This window comes from Talpa europaea (genome assembly GCF_964194135.1).
Source record: "Talpa europaea genome assembly, chromosome: 1".
Classification (NCBI taxonomy): Eukaryota; Metazoa; Chordata; class Mammalia; order Eulipotyphla; family Talpidae; genus Talpa; species Talpa europaea.
This window is the reverse complement of record NC_140073.1, coordinates 33,175,047-33,194,855: the sequence shown is the minus strand read 5'-3', so window position 1 is coordinate 33,194,855 and position 19,809 is coordinate 33,175,047. Positions and strand designations below refer to the sequence as shown.

Sequence of the window (19,809 nt, the reverse complement as noted above, 5' to 3'; positions counted from 1 at the left end):
ATTTGTTACTGGAACTTGGCCTGTTATTTTGAAGTCTAAGTGTATGATGAAAACTCTAATTTAGCCTGAATTAGTGACCAGACCAATGTGGAGATGGGGCAGGTACACTGCACCATCCTGTCCCAGCACATTTTTAGTCTCTTTCTATTCACCACTGCTGATTTCACCGAAAGGCTAGAAATGCAAACACAGGGGAAGTAGGCTGCAAAAACCTGGTCTCAGTGCCACATTCTCCAGGAGCAGGCCAGTGCATCAGAGCTGTGTCCCTAATTCAAGCCCCAGCCTCTAAGGCCCTCCTGGAACTTCCTCCCTCTACCTACCATCCATCCTGTTGGAAGGCTGGCTGGCTGGGGCTACTGTGACTACCTGCTAAATAAATACATATGGAACACCTGCTGTGTGCCAGGCACTGTTCTAGGTTCTCAGGATACACAGTTATGAGACAGACAAGGTCCCTGCTCTCATGGAGCTGATATTTTAGAAGGAGGAGACAGACCAAGAGCAAATAACAACCCAGAAAGTATCAGCTAGTGGTAAGTGTCATATTATAAAGTAAAACAAGTTAATGTAACAGATGGCTGCATGGCTGCTTTAGGATTGTGGATAGTGAATGGCCTCTCTGGAAAAGTGACCTTTCAAATGAAAACTAAATGGTAAGAAGGAACCAGCCTTGGACAAAATAGGGACAGAGAATTCTAAATAAAGGAAAGCCCCATGCAAAGGCCGCCAGGCAGGAACAAAAGGTGTGTGTATCACAGTTGAGAGAAGGCAAGTAGTAGGAGATGAGGCCAGGAAACTGGACATGGGCCAGAGCACATCAGTGTTGGAATCCAGAATAGGAGGTTGATTTGATTCTAAATATATTGTGAAACTTTTGCGGGGAGGTTAAGCAGAAGGTGGGATGATGTGATTTATGTTTTTAAAAGATAGCTCTGGTTACTATAAAAAGAATGGATTTTAGGAAGCCAGGCATGGAAGCAGAGAGCAGTTAACAGCTATTACGACCAGTCACACCATCATCCAAGTGGGAGGTGGGGTTCAGGGGGATCATAGTGGATATGAGAGGGGGTTTGGGGACATGTTTGGTGGGGAGAGTCAACAGAACTTGCTAATGAGAAATGGGTGGAAGAGGAAGGGAAAGAGTAACTGAAGATGACTGCTGGTTGCCTGAGCAAATAGCAGATGGAGAAGACTGCAGGGGCAGGTTGGAGATGTGTGACAGTTTTATTTTATTTTATTTTTTTGCTGGAACAAAAGTTATATTATTGCTCTAAACCTTTGTAATTATGTTTGTCTAGGATCCTTACTCTCTTGGTCATTTTATTTATTTTTTTATATTTATTATTTTTTAAATTTTTACATCATTGTTCATTTTTTAACAATATTTGCTTCTCCCCCACCCCCTCAGGTGTAGTCCCCATAGAGTTTCCTTCACCAAGGCACCCGTGCACCATCACGTCAGTCCCCTGTGCTCCTTCTTCCCTCCCTCTGATCCCTCTCCCTCCTCCTCCCCTACAGGATGTCTCTGGTTTATAATTGTCCGTTTTTGCTTTGTTGTGTTTGTACTGTTACTATTTTTTTACACTGATGTCTTACTGGGTTCCCCTATACTCCTGCTATAAGTGAAACCATCCGATATTTTTCTTTTTCCTTCTGGCTTATTTCACTGAGCATAATTCCTTTTAGCTCCATCCACATTGCTGCGAATGGCATGAGTTTACCTTTTTTTTTTTTTTTTTAAACATGTCCACAATTCTTTGATGCTTCCATGGGGAGTTGGGGGTCTCTCCTCACTCCCATTGAATCTGGGCTCTGTGACTGCTTGATCAATATTATATGGGAAAAGTAACAATTTACTAGTTTCTAAGTCCAAGATTTAAGGCACTGGCAATTTCCACTTCCTTTTCTTGTGAAATGCACACTGGAAACTCAGTCACCAAGCCTTGAGGAAGCCATAACAGCTTGTGGAAGGCTATGTGGAGAGAAACCAAGGCCCCCGCCCACAGCCCAGCTGAGCTCCCAGGTGGCAGCTAGTAATACCTGCCAACTATGTGAGTGAGCCATTTTGGGAATGTTCTCCTGCCCCAAATCAAGCTGCCCCAGCTTCACAAAGCAGTCCCCACTGAGCAGTGTCAAAATTACAGACTTGTGAGCAAAATTCAATGACTGTTGTTGTTTTAAGTCAGTAGGTTTTGAGGTAGTTTCTTATGTAATAACTAGAGACTGGAAAACACCAGGAATTCAACTTGGCCATTCTAAGTATGAGATGACAATTAAATATCATAATGGAGAGTTCAAGTAGGCAACTGGTTGTAAGAGAGGTCAGTGCTAAAATAAAATTTTTAATGCCACAGAATATAGACCTCAGTTGAGGTCTACTAGGGAAAGAAAGCAGATAAAAGGGCAGGAAACTCTGAATTCTGAGGTTCCCTGAAAGGGTGTAGGAACCAGAACCAGGAGCTGCTTATTGAGAAAACAGAAAGAGGACAGAGCTGAATTCCACCTTTTCTCCAAGATAGCTAGTTCTGGGGGCAAATCTGAGTGGGAGTAAAATCGCACAAGTCCTTCCTTCCAGCTGTGGATATTGTTCTTGAGCCATTCACTGAAGCTGCGCTGATGGATTTAGCAACATGTCCCTTGAGTTTCCAATGCTAATAAAAGAGTGTTTGCCTTTTCACACTAACAGATGATTATCTTCTCTTTGGAAAATTGCTTCCTCTGAATCATTCTCTGAGCTGTTAAGTGTGTAGTCTGTAGGTACTCATTGGATTTAGGTTGACAGGTGATTTTAAAATTGTCATGTGGTAACTTGGGAAAGGCAACAGCTGTGCCTCACAAAGCCAGGACTCACTGGCCCTCAGGCAGATCTTTGTTGGAAGATGCACCAGGGCTGTTGCTTGCTGCAGACTGCAGCTGCCGCTGAGGCCTATGCACTGGGATCCCAAGGGCCCATGCCAGGCCCAGCCTCTATCTCCTACTCAGTCCAGAAGAGCTGCCTCTTCCTAGGACTGTCAGCTTCTATGCTTCCTTTTGTGTAGCAGGGTGGGTGGTGAGAATCTCACCCAATTATTGAGTAACCCTTAGCCAGTATTGGGAGGTTAATGGATTAGGTGAGGCTGGAGTAAAGTGGTTCCTCATCAGGTGGACAGAGCCTTGTTATCTGTGGCCTTCTTGCTAGGAAGACATAAGCTGTCTTGGAATCTACGTCCTGGGCTTGGTCAGTGGAAGCCTATCCACAGGAAATTTGAAGACTTGGTGAGGCTTCCTTTTCTGTCATATCTTCTACTTTAGCGGCTTATGAACGCAGGTCAGGGGTGTCCTGAATATTTATGGTATTCTACTTCTTTCTCCCTTGTGGGGGGGAGGGGTCCTGATCAGTCTGCAGAAGACCATCCTCCTGGATTTGATGGCCCATCAAGGCTGCTCCTGTGATCAACAGGCACAGAGATGTAACTACTCGGCAGTGATCACTTTCCAGAGAACATAAGACTCAAAATATGGAAGTCATCCTTATCTTTGGGGGGTATATTCTAAGACCCCCAGAAGATGCTTGAAGTCATAGATAATGCCAAAGCCTAGAAATACTATGATAGTTTAATTTATAAATGGGGCACAGTAAGAGATTAACAATAATAATAAGATAGCACAATTAATTATAGCAACATACTGTGATAAAAGTTATATGAATGTGGTATCTCTCAAAATAGCTTATTGTACATAATGGTGTTGGACAGTGGTTGACCACAGGTAACTGAAACCGCAGGAAGTAAAAGCACAGATGAGGGGGGACTTAGAAAATGAAACCACACTAATTCACAGGCAGGTTGCTTTCACTAAATAAAAGGGATGCAAATTAATCCACTTACAGCAAGTAATGACAGTAACTCAGCATTGGTTGTCAGAGTATCTCAGTAGGGGAATGTGACTACAGACCTTACTTATAAATAAGTATAATATAATAGTTTGTCTTGTGTTTGCTCATCCATTCATTTAGGCAATGTATTTATTGAGGGCTTACTAAGTTCTAGAGCTGGTTATACTGTAGTGAGCAAAATGAAGTCTCTGCTCTTATGGAGTTTAGGTTCTAATGGGTAGAGACAGAAAATCAACAAATGATCATATATTGTAAAGTCAAATGTGATCATAGTTATAAAGAAAATAAAGTACAGTAAAAGGATAGAGAATGAAGGGGTGGGAGGGGGTGCTATTTTAGATAGGGTGAACTCATCATAGGAGTCATCCACTCCCATCCCAGGGCACTGACTCCTCAAACCAAGTGTTGGCAAGCTCTGCTCGTTCAGCAAGGACATGACATTTTATTTGACCATCAGATTGATCAAAGCTCCAAGGTGTGAACTAGTCATTTTGCTTTTCCTAGAACAGGCACCACCTAGTGGTTGGCAAGTGAAATTGACCTGTTTCAGCCATCCCAAGCTTTGGCGCTTAAATGTCTGTTAATTGAAGAGAAGATATTTCCGATGTAGAACTAGGTACCAGGGCTGTGATTTGACAACTTATTAACTGCCTGTTGTTTCATATAGTCCTCTGAATGTATCTGTTCAGATCTTTTCCTTCACATACACACACCCTCCAACATCTATTCATTTATTCTTAATACCTAGGAACCATGATAGGTAGTATGTATACTGAGAGAGGAGGAAAAGGGAGTTGAAAGAGTGGGGAGGAAATCACCCTCAAATTGTAATCTTGTGTAATATTTCACCACATAGAGTTCTAAGAGATGCCACACCCACCTGACTTGACCTGTCCTCTGATCCTTTATTCCATCCTAGCACTAAAGGATTTTTTTTTACTTTTTAGAAATTTTTCATCATTACAAAAGAAGTTAACATTGATTAAGTGTTAGAAAAGAGAGATGAGCAAAAACTAATCTGTATTAGTCATTCCTGGGATTCCATAATAAGACACCATAGACTGGGTGGTTTCAACAATAAACGTGTGTTTTCTGACAGTTCTGGAAGGTAGAAAGTCCAGGCTCGAGGTAACAAAAAAATGTGGTTTCTAGTCAGACTTCTCTTCCTGGCTTGCAGATAACAATTTCTGTCTGTGTCCTCACATTGCTCTAGGATGATTTTGAGGCATAGTTTGGAGTTTCCTGTCTTTTTCTACACAGAAATATAATAAAGCATATATATAAACCTACCTCAAATCTGACCTTTGGTGCTGGCTTTCCCTTATTATGAACTCTTTGTAGTGATAATAGTTGAGCAAAAAACAATACCTCAGGCAGGCCAGAGCCAGCAGTGGATGACTGATCTGGCCATGACCAGTATGAATCTGTGGTGAGCTCTGGCCAGGCCTGCTGTGCTCGGCCCTCTGCAGCCTTGTGGGTAACTCACTGTTCGTGAGACAATCTGGTCACCATCACCTGGTGCCAATGTTGCTGGACGTATACATTGTCTACATCCACTATATAAAACTGCAGACAAAATAGCAAGGTAGTAATAGTGTCAAAGCAAGTATCTGTACCCAGAACTCCAGTGTTAGATCCAGGTGACCTGCCCAAGGCAGGTTTTAGCAATTCATTGGGACTGGAGCTGGAGTTTCAGGTGATATAGGGTACACATGTAACAGGCTTGGTAAACCCTGGGCTTCCTCATGGGCTTCTCATGAGGAAATGAGATGACTCAAGCAGCATTACTCACACAATATCTCAATTCCAGTATTTCTAATGTACTTTTCTGAGATGCATTCTCTATTGCAGTGATAGATGGCTCTAAGATTTATTTCATAATGTGCTCGATTTCTCCAAGATTCTCTGTAGTACTAGGATTTGGATCCCAACTCTGCTACTTAGCTGTGTGACCTTGCACAAGTTACTTAATCTGTGTCTCAGTTTCCTCATAAGGTAAATAAAGATAATGATTGTACCTACCAGATAGGTTGTTGTGAGAGTTAAATGAATTTTAATGGAAAACTCTGGGAACACTGCCTGCAATGTAGTGAGAGCTCAATAAATATTAACTGTTACAATTATCGTTATTACCTTCCACTTCTTGAGACTTGAGAAGTTAAATCCAAGATCCATTTTTTTTTAAAGATTTATTTATTTATTTATTTATACAAGCACTGGGTACAGTCAGAAGCGTGGGAGGGTGAGAGAATTCACCAGAGCCAGAGCAGGGAACAGAACAGGCAGAAGGACCGAAGTACACTGCTGCAGGGAGCAGCGGGCGGCAGGAGAGGTTCTGCACGCCTTGTGGGACCCTTGTTGGTGGTCGGGGATCGAACCTGCGCTGCAAAGGCTGCAGGCAGCTTTGCAACCCAGCGCTCAACCACTGCGCCACCAGGGGAGGCCCCAAGATCCATTTTTTTAAGTGGGTCCATAGGCTGTGGGTTTTTCCAATTTCACAGAAACAAAAAGTCCTTTAGTTACAGAATTTCTACTGGGATGTGTTCTAGAAATAGAAGAGTTAGAGCTTGAAGCACAAATGAAAGGTTACAAAGATTGATTTGGTTCTCCTACAAGACCACCTGAAAATCTCTATCCTCCTGCTCAGGGAAGGTGGAATGTGAGCTTCTAGACCCCTAAGACTGCTTTCCTCCAGTCAGGAACAGCACACACCCACAGAGACCTATCAAATCCTGCAACTTTCCTTATTGCCAATCTTCGGCCCCTGTTGTGCGAGGATGGTAATTATCTCATTGCTGGTCTCTAAATCACACATTCTCTGGAACTGCTTGTCTCAAATTTGATGTTTCCTGCATGGCCAAGTCCAACTTCTGACTCAGTGGAAGCAATGCTCAGATTTTTAAGGCAAATAAGGCCAATGAAGACTCACTTGGACAGGATGTGAACTTGGGGTCCAGAAGGAATTTGAGGAATTTGCATGAGCCCTCATGGCCAGTGGGACAAAGCCCCTGAAGAGATACAAGGACATGGGGCATGGTGGATCTCACCACCACGCAGCAAGAGCCTAGGAGAGCACAGAATGCAAAGTGAGATAATAAACCAGTAATAACATGGTAGAGAAATCAAGCACTACTTTGATGAGATGATCAAAATCAGCACCTTCAATAAAAGACAGATGGACATCACTTGGCTCCAGTTGTGATACCCAAGAAGAACATAAGATCATCTATCCAGAACTCAGGCCAAAAATGCATTGACTCAATATCAATACTAGAAAACTACAGATAAACACAAAATGAGTAACATTCTATTTTTAAAAGGAGGGTAGAGTTGAAGAACAACTTGTTCATCAATAAAATAAAAAAGTTTTGTGTTTCAAAGGTCACCATCAAGAAAGTGAAAAGCCTACCCATAGAAAAGCAGGAAATTTTTGCAAATCATGTATTTGACAGAGGACTTGTAGCTAAAATATACAAATAACTCTTGTAACTTAACAAAAAAAAAACCCAATTTAAAAATAAGCAAAGATTATTCACAATAGCCAAGATGTGGAATTAACCTGAATGCCCATTGACAGGTGACTAGATAAAGAAATTGTGGTATATATACTCAACAGAGTATACTCAGTTATTAAGAATGATGATATACTGCCTTATGAGATAATATGAATTGCTTTTTGAAGTAATTGTGCAAGTGAAATAAGTCAGAAGTTGAAAGACAGTTACAGGATGGTTTCACTAATTTGCGGCATATAAACAGTCAAAGAAAGCAAATTGGCAAAACACAAAACAAATAACTCTTAGACTCTGTGGAAAAATATGGTAGCTCCCAAAGGAGAGAGAAGGAAGGCGGGATAGAGGGGGTAGTGTGGTAATGTATTGGCGGTGGACTTTCGGTGGAGAGTGAGGGAAGCATGTGCACATGTTGGGGTGTGAAGCTGTACTCCTGAAATAATTTTGTAAATGAATGGCAAACCCATAAAATTTGATTTGAAAAAATGAGAAGATCCAAATAATTTTCCAAAGATCAATGGCTAATAAGCATGTGAATAAGATGTTCACCCATCATTTGCCAGCAGGGAAATGTAAATCAAAACCACAATGAGATACCATTTCACCCCCACTAGGATGGCTATAATCAGAGAGATAATAAATGTTGGTGAGGATGGAGAAATTGGAACACTCCTACACTGCAGGTAGGAATATAAACTGGTACTAACACTTTGGAAAACAATCTCTTAGTTCCTTAGAAGGTCAAACATATATTGTCATATGATCCAGTAATTCTACTTCAAAAGATATGAAAATGTATGTCCTCACAAAAACCTATACACGGACATTTAACATGATAACCAGAAGGTGGAAACAACTCAAATGCCTATTAACTGATAAATGGAGAAACGCAATGTGATTGATGTGTGCACACACACGCACACACACACAGAGGAATATTCAACCATAAAAAGAAATGAAGTACTGATATCTGCTACAGTGTGGATGAACCTTGAAATCATTATGCTAACATGAAGAAGCCAGGCAAAAGAGACCATATCAAATGATTCCAGTTACATGAAATGTCCAGAATAGGCACAGCCATAGAGATAGAATCTATAGATTATAAGTTGCCTGGAGCTAGAAAGTTTGGGAAGAAATAGGAAGTAGCCCCTAAAAGGTGCATAGTTTCTTTGGAAGTAATGGAAACATTCTAAAAATAATGTGGTAAAGGTTGCACAACTCTGAATATATTAAGAAATCATTGAATTGTGCACTGTTAATTAGATGAATTTATGATAGGTGAACTATATATCAATAAATGGTATTTTTTTAAGATAGAGGACTATATGATTAAAAAATGTAAATGTCACAAAAGACAAAGCTGTGGAAATATTCCAGATTAAAGGTGGCTAATGAGACATGACATCCAAATACCTGACCCTAGCCTGGATCCCACACTGAGGAATGTCATAAAGAACACTTAGTCAACCAAAAAAAAAATGGAAACGTGATAAGTAGTTAAATAAAAGTATTGTATTAATGTAAATTTATGAAGTTTATACCAGTACTGTGCTTACATAAGAGAAAAATCCCCATTTTTAAGAAATACACAATGAAGTATTAATGATAAAGGATCATAATAATGTGTGTAACATCCTAAAATGGTTCAGAAAAAAGGATGTGTGTGTGTGTGTGTGAGTATGTGTGTGTGTTGAGGAAAGTAAATGATGTAGCTAATGATATAAAATGTTAATTTGGTTGGATATACAGGTTTCATCATATTGTTTTTAGTTTTGCAATCTTTTTTGTAAGTTTGAACTTGTTTTGAAATAAAGTTTAAAAATAATCACAAATGACTTCTCCCAGGGCAGTGCAGAGCTGTGTGAAAATAGGTCAGAAAGAATGTTGTGTGAGTGTGAGTGGTATGCAGAAGTCTGCCCAGACAAGCAGCTACATAAGCTCCATCTACCGCTTGGCTGCTCTGCTACCATTTGCCCCCAGGCCTGCAGCTTGCCCATCAAGGGCCACCAACCTTTCACTATTGCACCCAAACAGCATACTTATCTCCTTTGGAGAAGGTCAAGGAGCCTTCCATGCTTCTGAGGTGGAAGTATGAACTGCCCTGCAGACTTTCTCCCCTCTCGCTAGGACTGACAGAGATATGGAGCAGAAGCTTGCCTTCTTCTGAGGCCTGTTTCCAGAAGAAACGAGGATTCTCTGCCTATAATGGGGAGGGGAAGAAAAGAAGAGAACTCATTTATGTCAAGTCCTGTGTTCTACATGTTATCTGATTTAACCTACACAAAGGCCTGCCAGATGGGTAAACTGAAGCTTAGAGAACTTCAGTAAATTGGCAGAGGTCCCAATTCAGAGGAGCTGGGATTCAAAGCCAATCCTAGCTCCCTCTCTTTACAACACTCTTGCTTCAGCTACAGAGAATACTTCCCTCTTTATCTCCTCTTTTGCTCTCTGATTCAAGGTCCTCATTCTTATCCCAGGAGATGAAACAAAATCACTGGTGACAAGAATGGATCCAAAAGATCGAGCCAACTTTGGAAAGAAAACACCTCAGCCCTGTTTTATGAGGCTATGGTGATGCTGGGAATCACTCTGAAGGAAAATGATAGAAATAGCTCTTGTCTTCGCTTTAACCTGCCAAAGCAGACAGTCTTCAGGTTGTGGGCACTGTGTAGTCGAGATCCTGGCACACATATGGCACCTGTGGAAACAGCTGTTTGAAGAACGTTCCTGCCAAAGGAAGTCAGAGTGATGGTGAGGACACCAGAGAAGGGAAGGGATTCCAGGGAGGTAAGGAAGGAGATGGTGTGCAAAGAAAGACCCAGGGAGTAGCTATTACTTCCCGGGTGTGTTCAAGGGCAAAGTCAACAAAATATGCATGAGTAGGAAGAGAAGGGAGATGAAAATTCTACAGTCACCCCTTCTCCTGTGTTTTTCTCATCTTCTTCCCCAGAACCAGCCCTGGCCTTCATCCTGTATCTTGAAGGTCTCCCTGTTAGCTGAAAACCCAAAGGAGAATTGCTAGAGAACAGATTGTAAGCTTGAGCTGCTGGCAGACATGAAACAGGAAGAGCCTGCCTACAGTGGCATCAGCTCAGAGCTAAAACACAGTGATAATGTCATTTAAGTCCTCGGATCCAGCCATCCTTGAAACTCTGCACTTCTTAGGTATAGGGACCAAAAAGTTTGCATTTAGAAATTTTCAAAGGGTTTTCTGTCACCTATAATAATACTACTATGAATAAAATCCTAACTGAGCCTGCATTAGCACATCTAGTACAATTTCAAGAATAGATTCTCTACAAAAGCCAGTGCAGGATGTAGAGCCACCTACTTGGAAAATTAGGAGTCCAGAGCACCAGAGGGAAGAAGAGAGCTGGACAGCCCCTGCCTCAGGAAGCTGAGCTCCAGGGAGGGAGTAAGATCTCAGGGCTGACCACACTGTCTGGAGTTCTGTAGGGAGGCTAGGAGGAAGCATAGAGCTTTTCCTGAGGCTGTTTCAAGTAATGATGGTAGCTACCTTCTGCTGAGCCCCTACTATGTGCCACAAGGTGCTGTATATATTATTTATATCACCCTCACAGCAGCCCTGAGAAGTAGATATGCTACTGGCATCGTTTTCTAGATGAGAAACTGAAACTCAGAGTGGTGAATTAACTTATTAGTCACATAGCTAGCAGAGTGAGGATTCAAATCTAGTATACTGGACCCCCAAACCCGTGCTTTTATTTATTTATTTAAAGATTTATTTATTTATGCATGCAAGAACTGGGGTACAGGCCAGAGGTGTGGGAGGTGAGAGGACAGAGACAGAGTGGGGAACAGAACAGGCAGATCTACTGGAATACACTGCTGAGGGGAGCAGTTGGTGAAACAGGAGAGGTCTGCTGCTCCATGTGGGTAGCTCCCTGGCCGGGGATTGAACTTGTGCTGCAGTGGCTGTGGACAGCTTCATAAGTTGTGTCCCAACCCCATGCGCCACCAGGGAGGCCCAAAGCCGTGCTTTTAACAACTGTATTATATTCCTTCCAAGATGGGTGAGTGGGGCGGGGAGGTTGTCTATATCCTGTCTAATATAAGGCCATACTAGATTATATATATAGGTTATATATATTATTAATGATCTTATCCCTCAAAAGTTTATAAAGCCCAATTTCTTATGGATATGCAAACCAAGGCTCAGACATAGGAAGGGACTTGCTCATAGTCACTTGGGCAAACAGGATGATAGCCAGAAGTGATACTTCTCAAATTGAGCAACCAGTCCATAGTCTGTAGAAACTCGTAGTGTGAGTGCAAGAGGTGTAGGCTGGCCTCACCACCTTGACCCATATTTAAGGACAGGGATGATATCAGTCTGGCTAAAGAAGATCTCTAAAAATGAGCAGACCAATTAGTGCTGTGGCCACAGATCTAACTGCAGAACAGAAATCCCACTACAGCCAAGACTTCTGCATCCACAAAAAGATTCCCAGCTCCAGTCAAGGTCCTATTTATTTTTCAGCAACACTTAATATGAATGAATTCCAGTTCAAGCAGGGAGTCTCAGCTTCCTGCTGCTCCCAGGAGGAACGTGGCTATGAAAGGAGCCCCTTTCTTCCACTGGGCCATCCTCAGAAAAAAAAAAAAAAGAAAGAAAGAAAAGAAAAGGCTGCAAGACTGAGCTGAGGTACCCAGGAGTGGGAAATTGGAATCTGCCTGCCTGGCTTTCTCCCACAGGAAAGTAGTTGTTCCAGCCCAAGCCCCAGGGGCCGTCAATGTTGGGCCTGTCCTGATGCTTTGCTGAGCTTAGAGGCACCTGTCCTAGACAGACAAGGCAAGGGTGTCTTTTACCGTTTCCTGGGTAACTCCTGCCTGGAGGAGTGAACAGGCAGGGATCCAGGTGACAGGACAGAAGGAGCCAGGGCAGCCGCTGTTGTTCACTGCTGGAAGTTTGCCAGGGGACTGAAGCATGAGCTGCAATTCCAGTCTCTTCCTCACCCCCCACCCAGATCACTCTACCTTTGATGGGGAGCTGGGGAGGTCTAATCCTAGACCTTCCTTAAAGCCAGATGAGCAACCTTCTAACTTCTAGATTTATCTTCCCACAAGCAGTCTGTGACCTCTGATTCTAGGGCAAGTCAGGAATAGAAGGAAAGAAGTAGGCTCATGAGGTCTATCATAGCCCTTCCAGACCTGGGAAGTCCAGCACAGGTTCTGGGGACAGAGAGTCTGAGTTTAAAAATCTTGGCTCTACCACTTGCTTTCCTTGGGCAAGATCTTAACTTCTTGTCATACCTTACTAGTAATTATTGAGTGCTTTCTACATGCCAGGGAATAAATGAGAAATTTAAAAAATGAACTCAGCTTCTTGGAGTTTACAATCAGAGAGAGAGAGACAAACAATAATCAACCAATAACACCCACACACCCCTCAACACCACAAAAAGTAAAATGTCCAGAATATATATACACATATTCAGGCATATATAATTAGGGAGTATGTAATTAAGGAGAATTCCCTCACTCTGGGAGGTCAGAGAAGGCATTCCTAAAGGAAAGATAAAGGAGTTCACATCTCAAAAGAAAAAAATGATAATGACTCTAACCTCTATTAATTGAACAGGGTAGGAGGAGATAGTCCATACAGAGGGAACAGGCTATTCAAAGGGAATCCATTTGGCAAGAGGGAGAATGGTTCCTCCAAGAAACTAGAAGGCTCATGAAGCTCAAGCACAGTAGAAAGGCAGGTGGGGGCAGACCATGTAAGAATGCGGGTCTCTATTGTAAAAGCAATGGGAAGCTCTTTGTGGTGCTCTAAGTAGGGAGGTGAGATGATAACACTTGTGATTTGGAAAGATTGTTCTGGTAGCAGTGAAACACACATTAGAAGGGAACCACGTGGTATTCAGGAGACCAGTTAGGAAGTCTCAGATATTTCCCCTTAAGTTATTGTGAGGTTCAGTGAGATACCACATTTTAAGTGTTTTATTCCAGTACCTGGCACATAGTTAAGGTTCTGTCAATGTCTTTATTACTTTTATTGTTAGCTCTCTTCACAGAGCATATCTTTCTGCTTCATGCCTGCTCCTGGGAATGGGATGGGGAAGGATAGTGGTGGTTTCTAGGGTGGAAACATGGCTTGTAAGTCACAACATCGAGGACAGAACCCAGGATGCCTGAAGGACCCATTAGAATGTCTTGTAAGTATGAAAGATTCGCGAAGAAAACCGAATTCCAACTCTCTGGGAAGCAAGCTGGAGACAGGTGAAGACCCTCCCAAGGGTGTAAGTCCTGGTGTTGGGGGAGACAAACTTGCTTTTCTGCCCGATATTCCAAAGAGCTGGTGTTGGGGGTCACACTCGGGAGCGCAGGAGCTATTCCTCAGCTCCAAGCTCACCTGAAGGCTTCCCTCCGAAGCTCATATACCCCGCCCGGGTAGAGGGTGCCAGGCCTGGGCATTGGGTATCAGGAGGAGGGAGGGTCCAGCGAAGGGCACCTCCAGCCGGTCCGCAGAGGCTGCCCTCTCCCCGGCCACGTGACCTGGTGGGTGGGGCCCGACCTGAAGTTGGAGAAATCCCGAGCCGTCCCAACTTGGGGAGTGTGCCGCGGGTCCTCGGAAGCACCAACTGTAGGCATTGGGCTCCGGCAGTGGGTGCGGTGCTTGGACATTTGCGAAGTGCAGCAACAGTGCAGGCGGCATGACCCAGCTGTCGGTGATTCCCGGGTCTGCCACGGCGTGGGCAGGTGAGTGGGACCCGCGGGCGGCGGGGGCTGGGTTGCGGGGCTGCTCCTGCTTTGGGCCGCCACGCTCCATCCCGGTCCTGGGAATGCGGGGCACTCACAATGAGGAGTGGGGCAATTGGCTAAACGGACGCGACGGACCCTTGGCGTTCTGACTTAGTCCCGGTCGCGTCGCCACTCTGGGCTGGCAGCTCTGCCCCGCAGGCGGCCAGCAGCGACTTGCAGCCACCGCGGCTGCAGGAGCCGCGCGCCCACCACAGCCCCTCCGGCCCCTCGGCCCCGCCCTCTAGGCTCCGTAGGCCCCGCCCCTAGGCTCCGTAGGCCCCGCCCCCAGGCGCCGTCGGCCCCGCCCCCGCGCGCGCACTGGCTGGTCCCCGCGACGTCACGCTCGGCTATAAAAGCCGCGGCGCGCGGCTCTCGCGGCGCTGGAGGAGCTCGAGGCTGAGGGCGGCGGGTCTGCGCGGAGCAGCCGGACCCCGGGCGGCGGGCGCCTCAGAGATGTTTTACTCAGGGCTCCTCACCGAGGGTGGCCGCAAGGATTCAGACATGAGGGAGGCGGCGTCGCTGCGGCAGCAGCGCCGGATGAAGCAGGCCGTGCAGTTCATCCACAAGGACTCCGCGGACCTGCTGCCCCTGGACGGCCTCAAGAAGCTGGGCTCGTCCAAGGACACGGTGAGCCCCGCGGCCGCGCCCCCGGCGTCCCCGCGCGCGGCGGCCGGTCACCTGCGCGCCCCGGGGCCCGCCCATGGCCGCTTTCACTGAGTCACCCGCCCCGGCTCGGGCCTGGCGCCGCCGCTGTCCACCCTCTCGCTGGGGCCGGGTCGCCGACTCCTCTCCGGCCGGCCTCCCCCTGCCGCGGGCGCCGGCGCCGCCCAGTCGGGCTGGTCCAGCTCGCGTTCCCGGCGCTCAGCTCCCTCCCGTCGAGTCTCTCTCCTCGGGGGGGGGGCCCGACACCCCTCCCCGGCTCGGGATTCGATTGCTGGGGTGCGCGCCTCGCCGCGGGGACCGCTCGGCGGGTCCCGTGATCTCGGGGGGCGACTCCTCCGGAGCGAGGAGGGGCGCGGGGTGGGGGCGAGGCTGGCGGGCACAGTACCCAGATGACTTTCGTTCAGCTCATTCTCCCCTAGCAAGATCTACTTGTCCGCTTGATTTCGGTCTTACCTACCTACCTTTGATTTTCCTGAACCCCAAACATGGCATCATTCTCCTGTCTTCTCTTTCTCCACCCTGACCTCCCTTCCTGCCGTCCCCCCTTGGCCCCCCAAGAGTGGCTGGAGTGTGGAAACCAGGGCGCTCCATCTCGCTGACCCGAATGTGTGGAGCTGGGGCTGGGACCGGAGAAATCTTTCTAATAGGATGGAGCTTTAAGGGGAAACTGCTGGACTGGCGGTCTGAGCTCAGATGCCGCTGTGTCCTCTATCTGTAGGGCAGGGGATGGATGGCTAAGGGTTACTAGTTTAAAAAACTGTGTGTGACCTTTAGCCTTCAGTCATTATGGTGGTGCTGGGCCAAATTTATGTTTGGCTTTGTAGTTTTATCTGGAAGTTTTGTGATTCATTTATTTATTTATTTTTGATAGATTACTGATTTCCTTAAGTTTCACTTTATTGGTCAGGATACTAATCTGGACAGTAATTTATGAAGTATTAATTGTTTAAATGAAGTAGGAACTCTGCAGAATTTTCCCTGTACTCTTTTGAGTCTTTGGACATTTAATTTGGCAGGGAAGAGGGGATGTCAGCCTGGTTCACTGAAATTGCTATGTCCAGTCCCAGTATGTCTGTGCAGGTCAGCGCTTCTGAATTTACTTCCATTTCTTTCTTTTACAACAACTCTAATGACACAGAGTCCAATAGCATCTTTGCCATCCCCCACAGTGATAATTATTTTCGTTATTTGTGTGCAGGGAATGTCTATCCAGTTATCATGCTGTTTTTAAATATTTTTCCTGCATGAGCCACAAAATGGTCAGTGTGATTCATGCTAACTCAGAGTGGTGAGTGAAATGTATTGTTGGAAAAGAAATCTCCAAGTCTTCTTCTTCAAGCAGTCTAGCAATTCATTTAGCAAATCAGGTCCAAGTCTTCTTACCTTCAGGCCAAAATAAAATGAGTTCCTGGAAGTTCCGAGAATCAAAGAGGGAATTATTAGGAGGAGAACTAAAATGTGGAATGTTTTCTTTTTTCATGCTGGATACAATTGACATTTGTTTTTCCTGGTCTGTCAAGGATTTCCCTGGCCCTGAGACTTTTCCCTCAATTCTTCTGCCTAGCATTCTTTATACTACTTCGTCCTATGTAGGAAGAATTCTCTGTGCTTTTCTGATTCCAGCCTGTCTCAAGTAACACTGGAGCTGATAGCATAGAGCATAGGCAATAAACTAGAAGGAAGAAGCATCCTTAGGAAGCAGGTTATTGACGTGGATGTGACACATAGCAATTGACTGTGAGACTCTGAACCATGATTCACACTTTCTGAAGTCTCTCTCTCCCATTGCCACAGAGTCAATATCTCTCTCTTTCACTGTTCTCACACCTTTAATGTGCAAATGATTGCACAGAAGAGCTAGAGCAGGTCATAAAAGCCAAAACAGGCTGAGGTAGGAGAGCTGTGAGTACTGGGATGAGGTGGCATACTTAAGATCTCTTGGAACTGATGTTGCTGCCTCAAAACAATCTTAAAAATAACCTTGGAATATCCTCTTGTCATTTTATGGATACTTCTAGTTGTATAGACTGATATTGACTCAGTTTTCTTTCACTGAAGTAAAATATGGAGGATGCCAAAATTGACTGAGTAGTTCTTATTTTGATTGAATTGTTTTTGAGTCAGGATCTGGTGCAAACTGAAGTAGGTTATTGTACTAACTCAGTAGAAGTGGGACAAGAAAAGAGGAAGAAAAGACACCAAAAGAAGATGGAGGAAAGACAAATTTGTTTTACTTGACGCTGAGGTTTGAGCCAGTGAGAAGATTGTGGATAATTTTTCTTATCCTGTGATCTATGTTAGAATTATACTGCTGGCAAGGGACTATAGTGATGGTAAGGGTGAACTGGTGGTAGGAATTCCACGGGGACTCTAGCTGAGATGATAAAGCATACATTGTATAAAAATGAAGAATGATGTAAAACATATAAAATAATAAAAAAAAGAATGTCATTGAAACCTTGATAGGGATTACTTGTAAAAAAAAATAAATTAAAAAAGGAATTATACTGCTGGGTTTTCTGAGTTATCTACCTTTTCCCATGCTGTTTCTATAACGTTCACTGTTTAATACCAGCCTGCCAATGCTTTTTTTTTTTAATTGGCAAAGAGAACCATAGGCTATCAAAAGTGGTCTTGTTCTCTTGTCTCGAGGGAACTGCTTTTGTCCTATTCCTGCTTCTGTGTAGTTGGCTGCAACAAAGTCTGCTGTGAAAATTAATCTTATTTCTTATGTTTGACTCTCTTGCATTGCCTATCCTTTTATCTTGTGCTATTTTTTTCTCTATTAGGTTAGGAACTAAAATCATAGATATGAATGAGTAATATTTTATCTGATTTATTATTTTAAAAAATCTTGATGAAGCTGGAGAAACAAATCTCCACTCTTAGAGTTTTGCCTATTGTAATTTCTTTTGTTTTTTGGGTAACAGCTTCATAAATGTTCTTTTCATTGAGCTAAGGCCTTTTTAATTTTGAAAAACAGTTATGTCATGGGATAATATGTTATATCATATTTCCCTTTGCTAAATGATAATATTACTGACCATCAAGCCATTTCCTTACTTGCTCAGCAATAGAATTTTGTCCTCCTATCTATGAGTTAATCTGCTCATAGCCAAATGTTTTAGCAAAACCTACTAGAATGAAGGCCAGAGGCAGGATGGTGGAATGTAGCAGAGCCAACTGACCATGAAATGACTAGCACTGTACTGTGACTATCTGATCTACCTGACCATAATCTCTGCCAATTAGAGCAGCTCAGGGTGGTACCTTGTATATTAATCATCCAGAATGCCACAAGACATCCATAATGCCACAGGTTTTGAATCAGGGAATTTTAGAACCTTAAAAGAGGACCATGAAATAGCAATATAACACCAGAATATGGTACAAACTGAAGATTTCCAGAACTATAATTACATCCTAATTGTGGCAGACTTTTATTTGGATATTTGCTGTGTTCAGGACATAGTGCTATGTGCTGAGATTACAAAGATGAAGAAAGAGAAGTTTCTCTCTACAAGGAGTTTATAGGTTACGTGAAAAGCAGCACAGATTAATTAATTTTTTTAATGCTTATTGAAATCTTATTACATGTCAGTCAACAGTTTAGGCATTGAAGATGTAATTGCAAACCAAAATGGAGTTCTTGCTCTCATGGAATTTGCATTTTTATGGGGAGAGAAAGTAGAAAATAAAAACAAGTAAAATATATATCAGGTAGTAATCAGTGATTTGGAGAAAATAAACCAGGGTAAAGGGAATGTACAATGATCAGAATGGGGTGCAGTGGAACTTTTCTGTTTTATATAGGGTAGTCAGAAAAGGCCTTTTTTGGTAAGATCACATTTTAGGAGCTATGAAGGAATTTAGGGAGCAAAATATCTTAGGGAGAAACATGCTAGGAAGAAGAAATATCAAGTGCTAAGGGCTGAGGTGTCATTGTGCTTGATATGGTTGAACAACAGTAAGAAGGCTATTATGCTAGAGCAAAATGAACAAAAGGAATGGTTGACAGGAGGTAATATCAAAGAGGCAGTAGAGGCCAGACTATTTATGGATTAAGCTTTAACAGGACAAGAAGTAGATTATGTCAGACTATTTATGGATTAAGCTTTAACAGGACAAGAGGTAGATTACGAGGCTATAGTACCACAATCTGAGTCAAAGATGATGGTAGCTTAGAGCACTATGATAGTGATGGGGACAAGAAAAAATAAACTTCTGGAATATTTTTAAGGCAGAAGTGACAGATTTTGTTGATGGATTAAGTTAAGGGACTGCAAGAAAGGTAGTCAAGAATACCTCAAGGTTTTTTATCTAGCAGTCAGAAGAATAAAGCTGTCGTTTTCTGAAATGTGCAAAATTACAGGAGGAGCAGGTTGGGAGTGGGAAATAAGAATCAGGGTTTTGATTTTTGAGTAAGTTAATTTTGAGATGTCTATTGTTATTGAAGTGTAGACATTGAATAGACCACAAGAGGATAAATAATACCACCAGAAGCCTTTACTTGTTGACAAGATATAACAGTCAATAAGCACTCTTAGAGAAATTCAGTGAAAGAAGTGATTACTCTTTCCTGGTGTGATGATAGTGATGAATACCAGCATCTGGTTACAACATCATCATTTCCTGGTGAATGAGAAGACTAGGAGGTAGTATGGGAGGATGCTGCCTCCAGAACGTGCCATACAGAACCTCAAAGTAAGAACTTTACAGCAAAAGAGACAATAACAAAAACAAAGAGAAACCCCACCAACTGGGAGAACATTTTTGCACCCAACACTAATGATAAAGGACTGATCACAAAAATCTGCAAAGAGCTGATGAGACTCAACAACAACAAAGAAAATAATCCAGTCAAAAAATGGGCAGAAGAGCTTAAAAGAAACTTCTCTGAAGAGGAAATGCAAATGGCCAACAGGCATATGAAAAAATGTTCAACATCACTTGTCATCAGGGAAATGCAAATCAAAACTACCATGAGATACC

At 43.5% G+C, this 19,809-nt stretch overlaps 1 protein-coding gene across 1 annotated transcript in view; it reads left to right on the top strand.

Moving 5' to 3' along the window:
• Positions 1-14,066: 14,066 nt before the first annotated feature.
• The window catches only part of NRIP3 (nuclear receptor interacting protein 3), a gene marked incomplete at both ends in the record, with an annotated part of 36,530 nt that continues 30,787 nt past the window's right edge, over positions 14,067-19,809 (top strand). Inside the window, 2 exons of the mRNA XM_084238715.1 lie at positions 14,067-14,112; positions 14,621-14,781. Coding sequence (XP_084094841.1) covers positions 14,067-14,112; positions 14,621-14,781 — 207 coding nt within the window. The remainder of the gene's footprint in view (positions 14,113-14,620; positions 14,782-19,809) is intronic.